General features: G+C 43.0%; 1 protein-coding gene across 1 annotated transcript; it reads right to left on the bottom strand.

Moving 5' to 3' along the window:
• Positions 1–1,933: 1,933 nt before the first annotated feature.
• sgcb (sarcoglycan, beta (dystrophin-associated glycoprotein)) lies at positions 1,934–23,013 on the bottom strand. The gene is made up of 6 exons (XM_055636393.1): positions 22,951–23,013; positions 15,199–15,405; positions 13,677–13,862; positions 11,854–12,045; positions 7,673–7,804; positions 1,934–6,029 (listed from the first exon to the last, which is right to left on the bottom strand). Exons 1-6 carry the CDS (start codon positions 22,963–22,965, stop codon positions 5,826–5,828), a joined length of 936 nt encoding a protein of 311 aa, XP_055492368.1. The 5' UTR covers positions 22,966–23,013; the 3' UTR covers positions 1,934–5,825.
• Between the last annotated feature and the right edge of the window lie 415 nt (positions 23,014–23,428).

Below are 23,428 nucleotides of genomic sequence, written 5' to 3'. Positions count from 1 at the left end.
GATCAAATTCTATTCCTTGAAGTGCAGGAGGATGAGGGCAATCTCATAGAGGTTTCAAGGTCAATCTATTGTCACATGTACCAGTTAAGGTGCAGAGAAATGTGAGTTGCCATACAGCCATACTAAGTGAAAAGCAACAAGGCACACAGCATGTAAAAGTTAACATAAACATCCACCACAGTGGATTGCACATTCCTCACTGTGATTAAAGCTCAATCTTCTTCCTCTCCATCACCTGCGGCCGGGGCAGTCAAACCATCCGCAGTCGGGACTATCAAAGCCCCCGCAGGTGATGATCGAAGCCCCCTTTGGGGTGATCGAAACTCTCGCGTCGGGGCGGTTGAAACTCTCACCGTGACATGGAGCTCCTGAGTCGGCCTCCTGTGGAGCTTCGATCCCCGGGCAAAGGGATCGCAAGCTCCGTGGTTAAAGTTCTGCAGTCTCCCGCAGTTTGGAGCACCCGCCAGTCTCCAGGGAAGGCCCCCATCTCCACGATGTTAGGCCTCAGTGGGAACGGAGATACGATACGGAAAAAAATCGCATCTCCATCGAGGTAAGAGATTGGAAAAAAAATTCCCCCAACACCCCCCTCCACACACACACACACACACACACACACACACACACACACACACACACACACACACACACACACACACACACACACACACACACACACACACACACACACACACACACACACACACACACACACACACACACACACACACACACACACACACACACACACACACACACACACACACACACACACACACACACACACACACACACACACACACACACAAATCAAGGAACACCAAAACATACTTTTAACACATACTAATAATAACAAAGAAGGAAGGACAGACAGACTGTTGGCGAGGCAGCCACTGCTGGTGATGCCACCCAGTGTACAGCATCATATGAGGAATAGATCAGATAAACGCAGAGTCTCTTGCCCAGAGTAGGGGGATCGAGAATTGGAGTAAATTAGTTTAAGGTGAGGGGGGAAAGATTTAATAGGAAACTGAGGGGTAACTCTGTTTACACAAAGGGTGGTGGGGGTGGTTGAGGCAGGTACTATTGCAACGTTTAAAGAAACATTTAGACAGGTACGTGGATATGAAAGGTTCAGAGGGGTATGGGCCAAATGCAGGCAGGCGAGACTAGTATAGTTGGGGCATGTTACTTGATGTGGGCAAGTTAGGCCAAAGGGCCTATTTCCACACTGTATGACCGACCCACTGTGTTATTTCAGCACTTTGTACCTTAATCATATTTTGACTTTGTTTCATAACAATGCTCTGGAGTTGTGCCATTTTGTAATAAATTGCTAGGTGATTAGAAATTAAATGCCAACATTTCGATAGGTGATTAGATAAACCCGTAGTCGGGATCGAACTCGGGTCTCCGGTGCTGCAAGGGCTGTAAGGCAGTAACTCTACCGCTGCGCCACTGTACCACCCTGTTGAGACTTGTGGTGGTGGAGGGTGGATTTGATTTGCTTTGAGTGCTCTGACTTAATACAAGAATCTATGTGGAGCTCCTCAATTCTGACATCTCCATTTTTCTGACATTTGTTCAAACAGAAATTAAAATTCCATTTGCAACCAAGACATTCAAAATTTTACAAAATGTTCATTCCAGTCTTTTCATCAGTTTTCCTTTGTTAAGTCACAAGTCAAGGGTATTAAGACATCCTAACATTGTTCATATAAAGGGCCTTCATATAAATTAATATTTCTAAGAGTACATCTGAGGGGAGATGGGGAATGAGAAGAATTGGCTCAGCCCTCGGGCTCCTCCTCTTCCTTTCTCCTCCTAATTAAATGATGTATAAATGTAACCAATTACCATTTTCCTTAAACATCAAAAGTAAAATTGAATTTACTTTGAATTCAAATTGAATTTACTTCAACACTCCTGAGGCAGTTCTTCAAATAGTGTTTATTCAGTGCTACAATGTTTGTTAAATAGTTACAGTGGCAGTTCTTAAGGTTTTACAAACTGTATACAAGTATAAATTAGCTTATTGAGGTGGATTGCATAATATAGTTAAAATAAACCCAGCATCTTTCATGCTTCATGCATTTACATTTACAAACATACACAACACACTCATCTCGTATTTGACTGTCAGATTCCTATTTCTAATATTCTTCACACACTTCAAATCCTCATAACATTTTCTTAGTACATTGGGTTTTAAACCCACACCTCCAAGACTAGATAACTTCCCAGTTGGACATGTTTCCTCTTCCAAAACTGGTTCAAATGCCCAAAGAATGCAAGCCATTTTCCTGCAGCTCTTCTGCCATACTTCAATTTATTTTGCTTTTTTAGTATTTTTATTCATGCAGGGAACAATCCAGACCCCACCTTTGAAAGTAATGTGGATATAATTAAATGTCAGTCTTAAATTTCTGAACCGAGTTTTCACAGGAGTCTGTGCACACTATAGGTGTAAAACTGTGTTGGAACATGGACCTGTGCATAGAACTTTGAAGGTGGAAGAGAGGTCAGTAAAACAAATGGGTTGCAGGGATTCAGAAATAGAGGCACAGAATGCAAAAGCAGGGAAGTTGTGTTGAAACTGTACAAAACACTAGTTAGGCCATAATTGGTTGCAATACTTGGGGAAAGATGTGACGGTCGTGAGAAATGTGCACAAATTATTTTACTTGAATAGTTGTAAGGAAGTTGATTTTGGCTGTAATAAACTGAAGATAGTAGTGATAGTAGTGATCTAGGTACCAAGGTCTAAGCGGAAGCTCAGAGGGGATAGAGCCTTTTCTGTTGCTGCCCCGGCACTCTGGAACACCTTGCCGCTGCAGATCAGACAGGCCCCTTCACTGTCCATCTTTAAATCCTCCCTAAAAACTCACTTTTATTCACTGGCTTTCGACACTGGCTGAGACATTGTCCCTGTTTTAGTGCTTTTAATGTCTTTTAATTGTTACTGTTTTTATAGTCCTGTCGTCTTAATGGTTTTAGTAGTTTGTAATAACTTTTTGTTGACTTCCCATGTACAGCACTTTGTGGTAACTGATGTTGTCTAAAAGCGCTTTATAAATAAAGTTATTATTATTATTATTATTATCTTGGAACAAAGATTGAAAAATTTGATACAGCTGTGCATGATTGTCACCGTGGATCTATTTTGTGGATGCTACACAAGATGCACACAAAACTATGTTAAGAATGTATTGCTACCATTTAAACAAGCGTCTGATTACTTAACACTATTTTAAAATGTTTGGTGGTGTAGTGTAGTGATCTCTACCTTTTTACTGATCAAGCCTATTTTCCCCATTTTTATTCTTTGAAATGATTTGTGCATGTAAGGGTTTAATTAGCATTTCAGCTCGCATATGGCTTAGGGGACAGCCTTATAGTCTTGGTTTTCCCCCTGGTACTTTACAAATTTAAACTTAAAAAAATTAGCCCCCCTGTATTTTAGTCTTCAGAGAGGTTGAACAGATAATAAAAAGCAAAACCTTTCCAAAACTGATTTCACAGCCGACTGCAAGATTAGCTGATATGAGCAAGTTCACAAGAAGCTGGAATCTGTCATTTTCTAATTTTTTTAACTTTCATTCCATTCATGCATAAAATTCATATAACCAATATATTGGATAACAAAGAAAACATATCCCAGCAAAGGATACAATGTTCATTATTACAAAACCAAAAGCTATCTGAAATTAATTTAATAACTGGCAGTTCCTGTTTTATATATAAGTGCAGGATCAAACTTTTGATCTACTGAGCTACAAAATAATATGCCACAAACGTGAGATTTGCCAATGCTAATACCTAAATCTGTTCCGTCATTCAGTATTTCAAATAAAGCATCTCTTATTTAAAAAAAGAAATCAGCTTGGAGAACAGTTAAGAAGCTGACCTTTACAAATACAATACATTTTGTTGCAACATAATACTGAATAAGAAAGTGATTGCAGACCCATAATCTTAGTAATACTGTCATATAAGTATGAAATACAAAAGCCAAAATGCTTCTTAACAGTTGTATTCTGGAAGTGTGATGGTAACTTGAACCACTTATTTTTGTTTAGTAACATGCTTGTTACAGCTTGGAACATAGTCCACCATACAATACATATCTGGTGACTAATCTCACAGGAAAAGCTAAACAATTATAATTAAATCAGATTTACTGCAGGTATGAAAAATTGCCCCGAATTGCATGAAGGTAAAATTGTCATACTGATGTAATTGGTTTGAAATATGTTAACACTCTAGTTTTATTGTCTAAATCCAGTGGGGGAAAGTGTTACTCGACTGCATAAGGGCCAAAATAATAAAGATAAAGCAGCACCTTACCCATTTGCAAGACAGGATCAGATCTTAGCCTGTAATGTAATTGTGTTAGCTTAGATTTTATATATAAATCTTAACTGGCATTTTTCTATAGTTTGAAAAATGGAGCAATGTTTCAACTATGTTATTGAACATTCCACTACTCCCAAATGCAAACCAACTTAAAGCCAAACAGCACTGCTCTGGGTCTTCTGCATGTTCATTAGAATTTAGGGGAGGGGAGAGAGATGAAACACATTCATATAGTACTGGCTAATACCCAAAGGTTCCTCCCTACTAGAATACTATTGTTTGTGACTTGCAATGATTTTTAAAATGACCGTACAAACCATTGTACAACTTCAGCAGAAAACATACTCTCAAGATGCATCACAGCTTTGTTTGGCAACAGCTCTGCCCAAGACTACAAATAGTTGCAGGGAACTGTGGATGCAGCTCAATCCATCATACAGACCAACCTCCCCATCGTCTCCATCTACACTTCATGCTGAGTTGCGAAAGGAGCCAACATAATCAAGGATCCTTTTCACGTCAATCATTGTCTCTTCTCCCCTCTCCTATAGGGCAGCGATACAAAAAGCTTGAAAGCACGGAACACCAGATTTAGGAACAGCTGCTTCTTTGCTTTTATCAGATTATCAAATTGTCCTTGCAAAAGCTAGGATACAAACCCAATCTTCCAAGCTTCCCCGTTGCTGATATTGGACTTTTTTTCTTCAATTGAAGCTATAAAGCTAGAACATGATATTCTGCACTCTGGTAATTTTCTTCTTGCATTATCTGTTGCGCTTGTATGGGTTGAATATACTTGTGTATAGTATTTAATTTGGCCGGATGACACACAAACAAAAGCTTTTCACTGTATCGCCGTACAGATGACAAAAGTAAACCAACACCAAGTATTGGTAAAGCACGTGCAAGAATATAAAAATCAGAGATGATACATGATTCCTTGGGAATATGTTTGAGATTTTGTTGACATATCCATTTTCCATTTGATTGACAGACCTTGATTTGTATAGTTGTGAAAATCTAACTCTGACGTATAGTTTTCAATATCAATATTGTCCTACTTTAATAAGATTCTTCTACTAAATTCTAAAATTCATATTGCTTCATTCTGATTTAGCGTACATTCGTGTTAATACATGCGGCAGGACTCTGAAATCTGATTTAGAAAACTCTGCATGGTTACTGATAATACTTAATGGTCATAGTTAGAAAGGAATATAACTTTTGTAAAAGCTATAGGAAACTATTGAATTAGAATAGGAATAAAGAAGGTGTATTATTAATATCCTTTTCATTTTAGGTCCTTTCTTGCTGGAAAATAACAAAGCATATTTATGGACTATTACATTTATCAGCCACTGGTCACAAATGATGGCTACAATGGTGTAATTTTTCTGCATTAAATTGATCTCTTTTCCTATGAACATTATAATTGATGACTTCTGTCACTCATTCCTCAATCTTGATTCTTATAGCACAATTCCACAGGGGTTATTGGATGTTTGACAGCCGCTATTTTTGCCTTTCACCTGGACTCGGAAGAGTGTCCCATCGGCACACATGCAGAGTTTGTAGCGTTCCCAGCCATCGTCCACCAGGAACTCTCCAGTTGATGAATTTGGAAGCCGTGATACATTGATCATCACAGTCCCATTGAGAATAATACTGTTTACCTAAGTAAAGAAAGTCATAAGACTGTGCTTTAGTGCAACCAATCATTATTAAGGCTCTTAGAAAGAACATCAGGTATACAATGTCTTCCTCTTTGAAAACAAAGGGAATTGGTAATTTGAATTTCTAGTGTGAAGCTATGGAATAGCCAATACATACAGCATTCAAAACTTAAACTCCCACTTCACTCGTGTCTCTCTTATTCCTATGACAGGTTATTTCAGTCACCCAAATACTCCATTCAAAAGGAATGGCTTGTGTTCTAATTTTTGACACAATCACACATAATTTTCTTTCGGTTCAGCATTTTAAATCTCATCTATTTATAAACAAAGTAAAATACTGGGACATGTTTATTAGAACGATCCCAGACATGAGTAACTTAACCTACGAAGAGCATTTGCCAGCGGTGGGCCTGTACTCACTGGAGTTTAGAAGAATGAGGGTGGACCTCATTTAAACATTGAGAATAGTGAAAGGGTCTGAAGTGGGGTCTCGACCCCAAAGGTCACCCATTCCTTCTCTCCAGAGATGCTGCCTGTCCCACTGAGTTACTCCAGCATTTTGTGTCTACCTTTGATTTAAACCGTTCCCACACAGAATAGTGAAACGGTTGGATGGAGTGGATATGGAGAGGACGTTTCCACTTGTGGGAGTCTTGGACTAGAGGAAATAGCCACAGAATTAAAGGACGTTCTTTTAGGAAGGAATTCATTTTTCCTCCAAATTTGAGGAAGGACATTCTTGCTATTGAGGGAGCGCAGTGTAGGTTCACAAGGTTAATTCCCAGGATGGCGGGACTGTCATATGCTGAGAGAATGGAGCGGCTGGGCTTGCATACTCTGGAATTTAGAAGGATGAGAGGGAATCTTATTGAAACATATAAGATTATTAGGGATTGGACATGTTAGAGGCAGGAAACATGTTTCTGATGTTTGGGAAATACAGAACCAGGGGCCACAGTTTAAGAATAAGGGGTAGGCCATTTAGAACGGAGATGAGGAAAACCTTTTCACCCAGAGAATTGTGAATCTGTGGAATTCTCTGCCTCAGAAGGCGGTGGAGGCCAATTCTCTGGATGCTTTCAAGAGAGAGTTAGATAGAGCTCTTAAAGATAGCGGGGTCAGGGGATATGGCAAGAACGGGGTGTTGATTGTGGATGATCAGCCATGATCATATTGAATGGCGGTACTGGCTTGAAGGGCTGAACGTCCTACTCCTGCACTTATTGTCTATTGAAGGAGATGAGGAGAAATGTCTTTAGTCAGAAGGGTGGTGAATCTGTGAAATTCTTTGCCACAGAAGGATATTTTTCAGGCAGAGACAGATAGATTCTTGATTAGTACAGGTATCAGAGGTTATGGGGAGACAGCAGGAGAATGAGGTTTGGAGGGAGAGATAGATCAGCCATGAATGGCGGCGTAGATAGCTGAATGGCCTAATTCTACACCTATCCCTTATGTACTCTATTTATTAGGCGAGTAAGCAATATTCAAACATTGCACTACTACAACTTAAATTTAAAAAAAAAAAAAAAATTAATTCTGCACAAATATTATAAATTGAGAGCAATTCGATTTTCTACTGGTGAGAACATTAAAATTCATAAATGTTTCAACAATATCTCCAAACATCCTGTACTTACAGCCTTGAGTTCCATATTATCCCTCATGCGGAATTCAATGGTTTTCCCCATGATAAAGACCCCTTCATTTCCACGCACAATCACACGGCCTCCAGAATGAATGTGCAGATCGGTACTATGATTGCTTGTTATCTAGAAATAAGTTTATATTTATTTTAAATCATACTAAATATTTTTATGGAAATGTCAGCAGAGTACATACTTAGTTCCTATGGAAACAACAAGATTTATTATTGGTATCAGCTGCCATCAAAATGTTGTAAGGCAAAATAAATTCTGCCATTACAAGAAAAAGGGTTATACATAATTTCTGCAATAAAGCAATGAAAGAATTAATGGGTATTTTTTCTATCATGGCTATATTGATACATGAGCCCCACAAGACATCATGTGACATTTGTCATTCATGAGCTGTGTTAAAATAAACAGCATGCATACCTATCTATATTTACACAAGCTAAATGAATATCAGTGCAATGGACACATGCACGCACAGTGATTGAAGTATCGTGAAGTGAGTGAAACAAGTATTTGGACAAAGTAGATCAACAGTACTTTGGACATAGATGGAACGCAAATTGATTTTGTTTTAAGACCAAAAAACTGTTTTATTGTGGAAAGGGTGTCATTAGAGGAGAAAAATCAGCGAAGCACAGAACCTGGTAGAAAGTGTTTCTAATTGTGCTCCATGATTTCATTAATAAAGAGCTTTACAGAGTTAATGGGAGTTACTAAGTTTGGAAGAGATTTGAAAGTTGAAACTGGTTTAGAAAAAGGTCACACTTCTCACATGCTACTTTTAAATATGACTAGACCAAGTGCAGACCCGTTGGGTCTGTTCCCCCAAAGTGTGGTTGTGGGGGAGGGGAGGGACGGCATGCGGCATCACACACACTAATTACCCCCCCCTCCCCGCGCATACACGCTAACTACCCCCCTTGATATTATATTAATATTATTAATTTATTCCTTTTACCCCATAAACGCTCTATCCACTGACGCATAGTCCCCAACTAGCAGGCACGTCTAGCAGGAGGGAGGGGGGGGGGGGGAGTAGCGAGTGAGGGCAGAGAGAGAATGGGGAGAGACAGAGAAAGGGGCAGGGAAAGAAGGGCAAGATACAGAGGGAGAGGGTGGGGAGGAGGGGTGAGAGGAGAGGGAGAGGGGAGGAGGGAGGAGAGAGAGAGGGGAGGAGGGGGGAAGGGAGGGGGAGAGGTGGGGGGAAGGGAGGGAGAGAGGTGGGGGGGGAGGGGGGGGGAGGTGGGGGGGGAAGGGTGGGGGAGGGAGGGTGGGGAAGGGATGGGGGAGGGAAGGGGGTAGGGGGAGGGGGGAAGGGGGAGGGAAGGGGGAGGGGGGGGATCGGGGGAGGGCAGGGGGGGGGAAGGGGGAGGGGAGGGGGAGAGGAGGGTGGGGGAGAGAGGAGAGAGGGAGGGAGAGAGAGGGAGGGGGGAGAGAGGGGGGGAGGAGGGGGAGAGAGAGGGGGGGGAGAGAGAGGAGGAGCGGTTGCAGACATCCGTGCATAGTGGTAGGTGAGAGAACTACAAATAGTGGAATGGGAACAAGTGCATAAAGGCAATGGTATCCCAAACTTCAGCTGGAAGGAAATATGGCTGCAAGACATTTCAGCCAAGTGGATTGCGCATTCTGTGTATTGTGGGGAAATGTCGCCCATGCAGCAAGTGTTTATAAATGCAGAAGCCTACACTCTGGAGCGGCAGCTGGAGTTACATGGCACAGTTAGAACAATGCATGGCATGTCTAATCATAATCATCATAATCATACTTTACTTTGCAACATACGAGCAATTTGATTTGCCGCACAGTCATCATACCAATAGAAAGTAACTAAGTGCCCGGCGTGGCTTTAATGGCCGCGGGACAATTGCCATCGCCCGCCGGTATCTTTTACTCTGACTTCGGGAGGGGAATGGGGAGTGCAGGGGGAGATAAGTATTTTTGCCTTCTCACAGCGCATCTCCACCTCGCTGTGATGGATGTCTGTGTAAACTGTGTTGTGTCTTGGGTCTTTTTTTTCATGTGTGTATGACTGCAGAGACAACATTTCATTTGACCCTCTATGAGGTTCAAGTGACAAATAAATTGTATTGTGTATTGTGTAAACCCCCAAAATACATTTTAACATGAACATCCACCATAGTGACTCCTCCACATTTCTCACTGTGATGGAAGGCGAAAAAAAGGTCAATCTCTTCCCTTCTTTGTTCTCCCACAGTCGGGGGCCTTGAGTCTTCCGTTGACATGGCAATCTTGGCTCCCGTAGCCAGCGAGCGGGCACTCTGCATAGGGGCGATCAAGCTCCTGCATTGGGGGGGAATCTCAGCTCCCTTCTGCGTCGTTTGGAGCTCCCGAAACTGCGAGCTCCTCAATAGTGAAATCCGCAGGCCGCGGTTGGAGCGTCGATCCCAGGCAAGGAATCGGCTCCAATGGTGTCCATGTCCCCACAGTGGGGCTCAAAGTCAGCCTCGAGCAAGGCCTCCAGCTCCATGATGTTAGGCCTCAGAGCGACAGGAAATACCATCCGGAAAACAATTGCATCTCCGGCAAGGTAAGAGATTTAAAAAAAGTTTTCCCCAACCACCCCCTACATAAAACAAACCAGGGAACATAACACAAACTTTTAAAACACACTAAAAATAACAAAACAAAAGACGAAAAGCCAGACTGTGGGCGAGGCTGCCATCGCTGACAGCACCACGCGGGTCTAGGGATGTGGATTCACCACAGATGACGAGAGTGCAGCAAGTGGGGATTAAGGCAAAGTGCAGTCAAACATAGCAAAATAATTTGGCTGGCCGAGCAGACTTGGATGCTTTAGGGTACATGAGAGACATGTAAGGTTGCACTGTATTCATTTTAATGCAAGGACGTACAACAGATTAATTTAGAGCATTGAACAGCACATGGGAAAATGATATTGTTTCTATCAGTTATGGTTGAAAGGAAGGCAACATGAGATTCCAGGGTATGGAATCGTCCAGTATTACACGGGAGTGGTGGAAAACGAGACAGTATTACAAAATTGATTAACAAATCCATTACAATGGTGATGAGGGGAGGATATTTTAGAAATCTCTACAAATGAGGCCATGTAGACAGAGGAAAGGAACAAAAAGAGGCATTTACTCAGGTACCTAACAAGCAGCAGAAACGGGAGCAGAGTAGACAAATCACAGATATATAAATGTATTAGAATTATAGCATGGGGATTGCTTTAGTGTTAATGGGGAGGTGCAGGAAAACGTGGAGGAGCTGGAATTATTAAAGTACATCCAGGAGGGCAGCCAAATACCAATCTAATTTACAAATTCAGACTGCACCACCATAGTGGGCCGGATATTAAACAACGAAGAGATTGAATACAAGAAGGAGATTGGGATCCTCGTGACCTGGTGCCAAGCCAACAACCTCTCCCTCAATGTCAGTAAGATAAAGGAGATTATGCTCAACTTCAGGAAACAAAGTGATAAACCCCAATACATTGAAGATGCCGAAGCAGAGAGCAAGTTCTTAAGAATAAATATCACCAACCATTTGTCCTGAACCAGCCACACCAAAGCAATGGCTAAGAAAGCACACCAACACCTCTACCTGCTTAGAAGGCTTCGGCATGTCCCTAACAACCATTCCCAACTACTACAGTTTCACCGTAGAGAGCATTTTATCAGGATGCATCACAGCATGGTTTGGGAACGGTTCCATCCAAGACTGCAAGAAATTGCAAAGAGCTGTGGATGTAGCCCAGACCATCACGCAAACTAACCTCCTTCCCATTGACTTCATATACACCACGCTCTCGCCAAGGCCAGCATAATCAAGGACCTGGCTCAACCCCTTCTCCCCCTTCTCTCATCAGGAAAGAGGTATCGCAGTTTGAAAATGCATACCTCCAGATTCAGGGTAGACAAAAATGCTGTAGAAATTCAGTGGGTGAGGCAGCATCCATGGAGCGAAGGAAATAGGCGACGTTTCGGGTTGAGACCCTTCTTCAGATTCAGGGACAGTTTCTTCCCAGCTGTTATCAGGCAACTTTCACCAGCTAGAGTGTGGTCCAAACTAGAGGTAGTGGGTATATCATTCTACTAGGGAAGGGACTTCTTATTAGGGATGTTTTCTGAGGAAAACTAGCAGGCGAAAAGATAACAAACAAGTTGAACACTAACCCTTTCTGTGGATGCCTTCAGTACATTTAGTGTCTTCACACCTTTTGGCAAACGAAACTCATGAGTATCATAGTCAGTGCTGAACACAGTTTTCTGGGTCCGAGGATCAATAAAAGACATGCCAATATCACTGGTGATGGAGGTTTTGTCTTTCTCTACACTAAGTTTGGTTGTTCCCCGCTGAAACACCACCTAAAGGGGCAGAGAAACAAAAGGTATCATTAACACACAGGATGCATTAATAAGACAATATATTGTAAAATAAACTCAGGTTTAATTTTGTCAAACTTAATACTGAAATATCTTGGTTGATATAAAAACACTATTCTTAGGGTAGGATCCCCAGGACATGGACAATTACAACTAAGCAGCTGAGGGGCAGCATAAGCTCAGCTTGCCCCATAGGATAGAACGGAAAGCACCCCATTTACTCTCGACACCAAACAATTTACTCATGAACGACCCAAAGAGTTAATGATACACATCAATAACTTACTCTCCACACCTTCCAAAGATACAAAATGACAGGTGAAACAGAGCTTAAAAAAATAATACAATGGATGTGCTGTACTACAAAAAGGTTGCATTGTAATCCTTTAAATATAATCTACATATAGATGACATAGTACTTAAAATAACTAAGAATTCATTGTTCTGTTCCTGTTGCACATGACAATTAAACTCTAGATTTTAACTCAATGAAATAAATTGGAAACTTATTGTAAGCATATATTCAAAAATCTTTGAAATTCAACTGAAATGCACGAATGTGTACACTATTTTCTTGTAAATTGCTAGTTTTGTTGCATAATATACAATTATTTTTGATAGGGCACCCAACCCAATCAAACTATTTCAGTCATCTACAAGTAGTGTACTTATTTTTCATATTAATCAGTTATTTTTTAAAGATTATAATCAGAAATATTACATATGTATGTGGTCAGTCAAAACTTACAACTATATAAATGGAAACTTTTTGCAATAAAATGGCCTGGGATGGCTGAAAAAAAAGAACTCTGGAAGGCGCTATAGGTGCATCAAATCCAGGACAAACAGACTCAGGAATAGCTGCTTCCCGAGAATTATATCTACCATAAATTCAAATCCACACATGCACTGACTACACCGCCCAACACGGACTTCCATCTGTATATATGTATATATGTATGTAGCGCCGTAGAATTTGTGCACCTATTCCCCCGCCCCATCTCCCTTCTGTTTTGTTTTTCTGTTTCTTGTTTTTTGTGTAAAATTGTATGTATGCACTGAGTACGAGCAGCTTTCAGTTTCACTGTACATGTATAGTGACAATAAATGGCATATCATCAACTTCCTCAAGGTTGATCAGCTAAATGATTCGCAAGATAGCTTGTTAACTGTAAGTAAGCTTCTTTATAACATGCAATGGATGAAGAGCCCAGTATTATGTTAATTTGCATGTAGTTTGATAAATTCAATGCTTTTTTTGTTTATGTAAAACTGGGACGGCAGAGTGGCGCAGCGATAGAGTTGTTGCCATTCAGCACCAGAGACCCAGGTTCGATCTTGACTACGAGTGCTGTCTGTACGGAGTTTGTACGTTCTCCTTGTGACCGCACGGGTTTTCTCCGGGTGCTCCAGTTTCCTCCCACATTCCAAACCCGTGCAAATTTGCAGGTTGATTGGCTTCTGTACAAATTGTTCCTGGTGTGTAGGATAAAACTAGTCTATGGGTGTTCACTGACCAGCATGGTCTCAGTGTGCCAAAGGGCCTGTTTCCACGCTGTATCTCTAAACTAAACTGTACTTGTCAAATATAGAATGCAAACATTTCAGCTTACAGGTTGATTGTTGCCGGTGATCAACAAGTCTTCATCCCTTCTGCCTCCCACTGTGCTCTTGTGCATGGGATACACGACTCCCATGTCAGACTCCTGTTTGAACCGTAACAAGCCTTCATCATGGAACTCCATGCTATCACAACCATTGGGGCCGATTCGAATGACAGCCCAGATAACAAGTGTAATCTGAAATAGTAACAATGACGTTAAGTTCTGCTGCTAATACTGGACAGTGGGTTGTTCTTTGTTACAAATAATCTAACTGTTTAGTAGTGTAATGAAGCCATAGTATTATTTTAAATATTAAACAAGTTTAATTTTATCATTACCTTCGAAGATTATTTTTACACACACACACCAAACTGTCTTATAAACTGCTTTCAAAACAAGTTATTTTAGAATAAATGTTACAAATTTACTACTCTTTAATTCATAGAGAAAATATCTCAGACCAAAACTCATGCAAATAATCTTGGACGAATGCAGGACTGAGAAAAGTTATATGGACAAAGGAAAAACAAAACATGGAAACAATACTTTACTACGGCTACATCCTATTTAAAAAAGGGGCACACAAAGCATGTTGTACCTCAGATTACACAACAAAACTATGCCTTATTTGTGATACACAAAAAAACTTTTAATTTCTTACCAGTTTACAATCAATTTAAATCTCTAACATAAGAAACTGGGAGAAGGCCAAAGGAGAAAATAGAAATTATAAGCCATACTTTGCATGCATGCACACTTGTACTATAGACACTGCTATAAGGTATATCAGATTTCATTGTTAATCACATGGATGCAATTTTACAAACATATATTCTGGATTTAGAACTTAAGTATGCAACCAGTGATAGTAAACACATATAAAAAGGATTTGCACAATTTACTCAAATTTACTTTTTGCAATATTTTATAGGTGCACTGCGAAAAGCATATGGTCACATTAAGCTGCAGATCTGATAACATTTAATGGAAGTGATGCAAAGTTAACAGTTTTAGATTAGGCACTGGGATTTTACGTTGTGCAGAGATACAGCAAGGAAGCATGCCCGTTGGCCCACTGAGTCCATCTTAACCATCCAGCACCTATTATCAATCCTACCCTGACTCATTTTAGCCTTCCCACATTACCATCATCTGTACAGGAGGGGCAATTCACAGTGGCCAATCAACCCACACATCTTTGGGATATGGGAGGTAAACAGAGTGCCCAAAGGAAACCAATGTGGTGACAAGAAGAACATGCAAACTCCACCTAAAGAGCACAGGAGATCAGATTGAACCTGGATCTCGGGTGTTGTGAGGCAGTAGGCGCCATTGGGCCACTGCAGAATAACTCTCAAAATACCTTTAATTTTGTGTTGGTACACAAAATTGCTGGAGAAACTCAGCGGGTGCAGCAGCATCTTGGAGCGAAGGAAATAGGCGACGTTTCGGGCCGAAACCCTTCTTCAGACTTTACGTTTTTGTTATTACTATTATTATTATCAACATATTGCCAAAGTAAAATACTTACAATTAAGTTAATCACTGCCAGAATAAACATAAGGGCTATTACACAAATCGCCAGATTGCCCTTACGACCCCGTAACCCTGTCCTGTGCAATCTTTCCTCCTCGATAGGAACATATCCAGCTTTAAAGTTGCTGTTGTGCTCCTTGTTTATATTTCTACGGTCAACTGCTTTCTCATGCATGGAGCGGAGGACAGGGCCATTTGAACTCTGGAAAATATGAAGGAAAATAATGTCCAGAATTAACACGATTGTTTTTAAAATATTGCTCATTGATAAGTGAAGGCAGAGAGAGAATGGGGGGAGACAGAGAGAGAGAGGGGAAGAGACAGAAGGGCAAGAGACAGAGGGGGGAGAGGATCAGGGGGGTGGAGGGGAGGAGATGATGGGTGGGTGAGGGGAGAGAGTGGGGAGGGGGAGAGGGGGAGAGAGTGTGGAGGGGGGGGAGAGGGAGATGGGGGAAGGGAGAGGGAGAGGGGGATTAGGATGGGGGAGGGGAGGCGAGTGGGGGAGCGGGGGTAGAGAGGGGTGGGGGAAGGGGGAGAAGAGGGGTAGGGTGGGAGAAGAGGGAGGGGGAGAGGGGGAGGGGAGAGGTGGAGAGAGAGGAGGGAGAGAGTGGAGGGGAGAGAGAGAGAAGGGGAGAGAGAGAGAAAGGGGAGGGAGAGAAAAAGGAGAGGGAGAGAGAGAAGGGGGAGTGGGGGAAAGGCACGGGGGTGGAAGGGAGGGGGAGAGATCTCCCACCCCTGTCCCATTGTGATATCTGTGAGATGGCACTGTGACTCATGCAGCAGTTTGATTTTAATTTTATTTAATGTCTTGTGAACAATTTAATTCAAACTCTGGGGAAATAATTGACGAAATCTAGAGAGGATTTCTGAAATCATAAGTTAAATCTGAAATCATAAGTTAGGCGGCGCGACTCTCGTCAGCAGCGGCCTCTGCAGCCCGTCCGCGTTTTTATTATTTTTTTGTCTATGTGCCGACAACTCATCTCACCGTCGCGGAGCTGGCTGAGTCCAGAGCGGGTGGAGCGGTGGTGGAGAGCTGCTGCTGCTGCGGCCCGACCTCCGGAGATTCGGAGGCTGCAACTGCGGGTCTGGCGGACGGTGGCACCGGGAGCCCGCGGGTCCCTGGAGGGAGACCGCTTTTCAGGGCTCTCGCAACGGCGACTTCTCCCGCCCGAGTTGCGGGGTCAAAGAGCTCCTGGAGCGGGGGCCTGACATCACCGCCCCGCGCTGCTTGGAATGGCCGCGGGACTCTGCGAGCGCACGCCGGGGGCTTTAACACCACCACCCGGCGTGGCTTTAATGGCCGCGGGACAATCGCCATCGCCAGGGGGGGCTTTGGACTTGGATGGGCTGACAGACCGGGGGGGATCGGGGGGGGGGGGGGGGGGGGGGGGGGGGGGGGGGGGAGGGGGGGGTGGGAAGGGGGGAGGGGGGGAGGAGGGTGTGACTAGGGTGGGGAGACTGGGGGTAGGGGGGGGGGGAGAGTGCAGTGGAGAGATAAGTTTATTTGGCCTCCCATCACAGCAATGTGATGGATGTTTATGTAAATTATGTTGTGTCTTGAGTCTATTTGTTTGTAGTGTATGGCTGCAGAAACGGCATTTCGTTTGGACCTCAAGGGGTCCAAATGACAATTAAATTGAATCTTGAATCTTGAAATCCCTACCGTAATTGTAAAAATCTCCGCGTTTCAGCGTCTGGTTTATTAAATATTTTGAAACATTGAGATTTAATAATGCTGAAGTATGAAAGAGCTTGGAAATATACTTCACTGTATGGAAACAGTTTTGCAGGAAGAAAATCTGTACCACTTACATTTTCCTACCAATTACATTGCATAAAAACATTCCACAATTACAGTATTGGAATAGCTACCGTACAAACAACACTTGGTGATTCCTGTAGCACTCTCACTATGAGCGAAACCACATTCTGCTCTTGCATCTGGCATCTCCTTCAAATTGGTCTGCATGTTGAAATTGCAATTTGACAGCATTCCCTTTTTCCGATTCATTTTAAATCAGAGGAGCACTGATCCTGCAAACTATTTCTGTCATGCCACACTTGGAACAAGAGTTGAAGTGGCATGTGGCGTCACACACAATGACTACCACCCCGCATGGTTAGTAAACCAAAGGGTAGAGATCAGATGCAGACTTATTTTCTCTTTTTCAACCTCAGCAGCACATACTCTGAAATAGATGTCTGGTTGGAGACAAAATTAACTCAACAAGGGTCAAATCAAACTTTATTTGAGGAATTATAATTATTTGATATCAAGCCATCAGTTTGGTGCTGGTAGACAAACTCCACAATAACACAGAAACATGAACTGCTTCCTATGTTCCCTACATTCTCCTGGCTATCTGTAAGCAGCAAATCCTATCATGTTCCACCGCACAGAGTGCATTTATTTTTAAAAAGCTGGCCTGGTCCAATTTAACCCGGGTTCGATCTCAGCTACGGATGCTATCTATGTGGAGTTTGTATGTTCTCCCCGTGACCGCATGGGTTTTTTCCGGCTACTCCGGTTTCCTCCCACTTTCCAAAGACATGCAGGTTTTTAGGTTAATTTGTTTCAGTAAAATGTCCCTAGTGCATAGTTTGCAAAAGTGAGATAACAGAACTGGTTGTTTAGTAGTTTATTGTCACGTATACTGAGGTATGGTGAAAAGCTTTTTGTTGCGTGCTAACCAGTTAACAGAAAGACAATACATAATCACAATCGATCCATTTACAGGGTATAGATACACAATAAGGGAATAAAGTTTAGTGCAAGGTAAAGCCAGCAAAGTCCGATCAAGGATAGTCCGGGGGTCAACAAAGAGGAAGATAGTAGTTCAGCACTGCTCTCTGGTTGCGGTAAGATGATGCGCATTTTCACACTTCTATATCTTTTGCCTTTTATTGGTTTGTGTAATGGCCTGCCCTGCGACCACAATTTGCTGCAATTTCTTGTGGTCTTGGAAGAAGCTGCTCCCAAACCAAGCTGTGATGCATCCTGGTAATATGCTTTCTATGGTGCATCTGTAGAAGTTGGTGAGAGTTGTAGGGGACATGCCAAACTTCCTATGCCTTCTAAGGAACTAGAGGGGTTGGTGTGCCCTCTTGGTCGTTACTTCAATATGGGCGGTCCCAGAGAAGTTGTTGGTGATATTGACTACCATGAATTTGAAGTTTTCAACCATCTCTACTTCGGCAACATCAATTCAAACTGGGATATGTGTAACGTTTTGGTTCCTGAAGTTGATCACTATCTCCTTTCTCTTGCTGACATTGAGAGAAAGGTTGTTGTCTCGACACCAGGTTCTCAATCTCCTTCCTGCACTCAGTCTCACCATTATTTGGTTCATTAAGAGGGGGAATAAAGAGCATGAAAAAGCTTGCAGGGAATATAAAAACTGACTCTAAAAGCTTCTTTAGATATGCAAAAGGAATAGATGAGTGAAGACAAATGTAGGTCCCTTACAATCAGGTGAATTTATAATGGGGAAACAAGGTAACATGGCAGAACAATTAAACAAGTACTTTGGTTCTGTCTTCACTAAGGAAGACACAAACAATCTCCCAGAAATACTAGGGGACCGAGTATCTAGTGGGAGGGAGGAACTGAAGAGAATCCACATTAGTCACAAAATGGTGGTAGGTAAACTGTTGGGACTGAAGGCAGACAAATCCCCAGGGCCTGATGGTATGATCCCAGAGTACTGAAGGAGGTGGCCCTAGAAATCGTGGATGCATTGATGATCAATTTCCAACATTCTCTCGACTCGGGATCAGATCCTGTGGACTGGAGGGTAGCCAATGTGACCCCACTTTTTAAGAAAGGAGGGAGAAAACGCGGAATTATAGACCAGTTGGGAAGGAGCTGAGTCGATTGTTAAGATTTTATATCTGTGCATTTGAAAAGCAGTGACAGCATCGGTCAAAGTCAGCATGGATTTATGAAGGGGAAATCATGCTTGACTAATCTGGAATTTGTTGAGGATGTAACAAGTAGATTGGATAAGGGAGAGCCAGTGGATGTGGTTTATCTGGACTTTCAAAAAGCCTTTGACAAGGTCCCACACAAGAGATTAGTGTGCAAAATTAAAGCACATAGTATTGGGTGTAGACTACTGACGTGGATAGAGAACTGGTTGGCTGACAGGAAGAAAAGAGTAGAAATTAATGGGACCTTTTCAGAATTGCAGGCAATGACTAGTGGAGTGCCGCAAGGCTCGCTGCTGGGACTCCAGTTATTTACAATAATTATTAACGATTTAGATGAGGGAATTTAATGTGACATCTCCAAATTTGCGGATGATACAAAGCTGGGTGGCAATGCGAGCTGCGATGAGAATGCTTGTGAAGAAACGCCTGTGCCGATCGGAACGCCTGTTGAATGTTTAGTAGAGTGTTAAATTTGTTCATGATACATGTATTTTTATTTCTATTTATTTTCTAATGCACACTGAATGGACACTGGTTGAGCAACGTTTTTTTGTTTCCTCTGGGTATGTGAATACTCAGGAAATGACAATAAAGATATACAATACAATACAATACAATGCTATGAGGCTGCAGGGTGACTTGGATAGGTGGGTGAGTGGGCAGTTGCATGGCAGATGAAGTATAATGTGAATAAAAGTGAGTTTATCCACTTTGGTGGCAAGAACAGGAAGGCAGATTATTAGCTGAATGATGTCAGATTAGGAAAAGGGGAGATGCAATGAGACCTGGGTGTGTTTGTACATCGTCACTGAAAGTAAGCATGCAGGTACAGCAGGCAGTGAAGAAAGCTAATGGCATGTTGGCCTTCATTGTGAGAGGATTTGGGTTGAGGCGCAAGGCGCAGGGCCCTGGCGAGACCGCACATGGAGTATTATGTGCAGTTTTGGTCTTCTAATTTGAGGAAGGACATTATTCCTATTGAGGGAGTGTTGCGTAGGTTCACCAGGTTAATTCTCCAGATGGCGGGACTGACATATGATGAAGTAATGGGTCGACATATGATGAAGGTAATGAGTCGATTGGGCTTGTATTCACTGGAATTTAGAAGGATGAGAGGATATCTTATAGAAACATTAAAACATTCTTAAAGGATTGGACAGGCCAGATGCAGGAAAAATGTTCCCCATGTTGGTGGAAGTCCAGGACCAGGGGTCACAGTTTAATAATAAGGGGTAGGCCATCTAGGACTGAGATGAGAAAAAAACCTCTTCACCCAGAGAGTTGTGAATCTGTGAAATTCTCTGCCACAGAAGGCAGTAGAGGCCAATTGACTGGATGTTTTCAAGAGAGAGTTAGATTTAACTCTAGGGAATCAAGGGATATGGGGAAAAAACAGGAATGGGGTACTGATTTTAGATGATCAGCCATGATTCTATTGAATGTTAGCTGGCTCAAAGAGCCGAATAGGCTACTCCTGCACCTATTTTTCTATGTTTCTATCATTATTTGATGTCCGGCCCACAATCGTGTCATCGTCTGCAAATTTGAAAATTGAATTAGATTTATACATGGCTGCACAGTCATGGCTGTACAAGGAGTGAAGAAGGAAGCTGAGGGGATATATGGTTGGTATGGACACGGTGAGCCGAAGGGCCTGTTAAGGAATTATAATTTGTTGATGTCCAACCTGATTCATTAGATTTGAGAGATATATATAAACCCAAACAGTTCAGGTGAATTAGCTCCAATCTGCCCAAAACTTGTATCTCCTTAAGAAATATAACCTAATCATTCATAATTTTCTTCCAGATAAACTAGATCACCATTTGTAATCCAGCATTTCCAGAATCATTGCAGAGCTTTAAATGTATGCGCAGCCAGTGGTACACAGAGGTATTCAGCATCTCAAACGAGAGCTCCTTGATAAATATTATAAATTAATTCTGGAGCATAACAGCAGCTCCATGCAAACATAGTGTATCAGCTGTGATGACAGGGGCAGTCTGGCATAGTTTCTCCTGCAGCTTGGAGGCCAGCTTGGTACCTGATTGAGAAAAACAGCCTTTTCCAACCTCCCACTATTGAGACATTGTATCTCAGAATGTTACTGCTATCATTAGATATGCTCTCATGTCAATTAATGGACAGTCACAAGAAGCCAAAGTCTCACTGTTATGATGTAGAACACAAAGTGGTGGAGTAATTCAGCAGAACAGTAACTGAGTTACTCCTACACTCTGTGTTCTATATAAGATTCTAGTATCTGCAGTTTCATGTGTCTCCAACTGAAATTATGTGGTAGGAAAACACTAAATGCTAATATTGTTCAGAAAATCAACCGTGCACAGCTCTGAACACCCCCATTCAGATTATTAATTTGGGATTAGACTATAGCAGGGACAAATTATCATTAAATAATGGTCACATGGACCACACAAAATTCCTAAATGAAGATAGGAGTCAATCCCTCTGAGCTTCTGCTATTTCACCAATGCCTACAAAAATTACAGGACTTCCAGTATCTCACAACAGATGTCTTCAAAGGTCAGAGTGCAAATTTGGTTTATCATCTTCAAACTAAAGAGATTACAGAGGAAAATGCACACCCGCTTGTATACTTTGTTCCTGTTTATCATAAAACAGCAAACAACGTGGGGAAATGCTCTTGTTAACATTGGTGATGACATTCAATTAAGGTAATAAAAAGCAAAGCAGGATTTTGAAATACTACCTTGCTCTCCCCACATTCCTGTTATATTGTTGTTAAACCCCACTACATTGCAGGTCTGGTCTGGTGGGGGTGGGGGGTTCCCCCGCCACGGGTACCATGTAATTCCGTGCTACCTGCTCCATGGTCGGATAGTCAGGGACTAAACCATCTCCCCCACTTGGTTTGCCAGGTGAGGAGGGGGACTGTGGATCCCCAGCAGGGCCAAAAACACGACCTGTCAAAGGGCGGATGAGCTTCTAGCGAGCCAACGGCCACCCACACCAGTAGAAGTTGCGATCACTGCCGTGCATGGCATTTTAAGGCACCGTGCCCGTTGATGTTCTCAACGATGATCATGACTACATTATGACTTTAAGGAGTGAATATGATTATTTGATTCCTCATCCACGATATTTCTCACAATGCATTCCAGATCAAACCTTTACATTGTGACACTGAATCGTGTAGATTTACAAGACTATACATTTGCAATAGCCTTCTGAAATCAAAGCAGTACATTTCACAAGATTTCCACCCCAGCCCAGCCCTGCCCTGCCATGCCCACCACTTCATCTCCTCGTCCTCCATGCTGTCCTATCTTCCTCCGCACCCCTCCTTGTTTTCCCTCCTGTGCTGCTGCCCTCACTGCCCTCTCCTCCCCCCGAGCTCACTCACCCTCTCCTGCCCTTCACTGCCCCCAACCCGTCTCCCCGTCCCTCCTGCCCAGGGTCACACAGCCATCTCCTCCACCCAGCTCCCTCCACCTCTGCTCCCTGTTTGCCCCCCTACACCCTCCTGTCCCCCTTCACTCCCTGTACCTCCCTGTCCTCCTATCCCCGTCTTCCTCCTGTTCCCCATGTCCCCTGCGTCCCCGTCTCCATGTCCCCATATACCCTCCTGTCCTGTCTCCCTGTCCCCCCTACAGTCCCCCTGTCTCCCTGGCTGTCCCTTGTCCCCATGTCCCCATCCCCCTGTCCCCCTGTCCCCCTGGTCCCCCCTCCGTCCTCCTATAACCCCCTATATCCCCCCTATGACCTTCCTGTCCCCCTGTCCTTCTGTCCCCCTACTGCCTCCTGTACCCTCCCAGTTCTCTCTCTCCCTCACCTGCTCCGCCGCCATCTTGTCTCATTCCGTAGCCCCGCCCCCGGTCTGTACCACTTGCCGGCGCTGCCCGGGGGGGGAGGGGGGGGGCGCCGGGACCTGGAGCTGGCGATGCGCGCGGCGCGGGGACACAACACAAGGAGCAGCAGCTGCAAGATTATACAGCTCCTGTAGTATCTTTGCTGTAGCTTGCTATAGGATCTTTGCTGTAGATGAGGTGGTGCCCCAGCCCTGCCCAACCCACACAATGTCACTTGCGGTGCCGAACCTGGCTTTCCCCACGAGGTGTGACGGGGGATGTAACTATTTGGGGCACTTTCATTTGGTTTGTACAAACGGCCACTGCTCCCAGTCCCATCTCCATCTCCAGGCGAGTTTGCACTTCCCTCTCTACAACCTACAAAACGCAAGTGGAAGCAAAACACAGCCTTGCTCCCGGTGGGGCCCCAAATGAAAGTGCCCAAAATAGTTACATCCCCTG

Source organism: Leucoraja erinacea, chromosome 1 (assembly GCF_028641065.1).
Source record: "Leucoraja erinacea ecotype New England chromosome 1, Leri_hhj_1, whole genome shotgun sequence".
Taxonomy (NCBI): domain Eukaryota; kingdom Metazoa; phylum Chordata; class Chondrichthyes; order Rajiformes; family Rajidae; genus Leucoraja; species Leucoraja erinaceus.
The sequence above is the reverse complement of the archived record's forward strand: the minus strand, read 5'-3'. Positions and strand labels throughout refer to the sequence as shown.

Bases quoted from the DNA above. Each gene is read 5' to 3' on its own strand.
- sgcb (XM_055636393.1), bottom strand. The intron at 7,805-11,853 runs GTTAGTGTTCAA...ACTTATTTCTAG, and splicing joins TGAAGGCATCCACAGAAAGG to ATAACAAGCAATCATAGTAC. The intron at 6,030-7,672 runs GTAAGTACAGGA...TTCTTTACTTAG, and splicing joins ATAATATGGAACTCAAGGCT to GTAAACAGTATTATTCTCAA.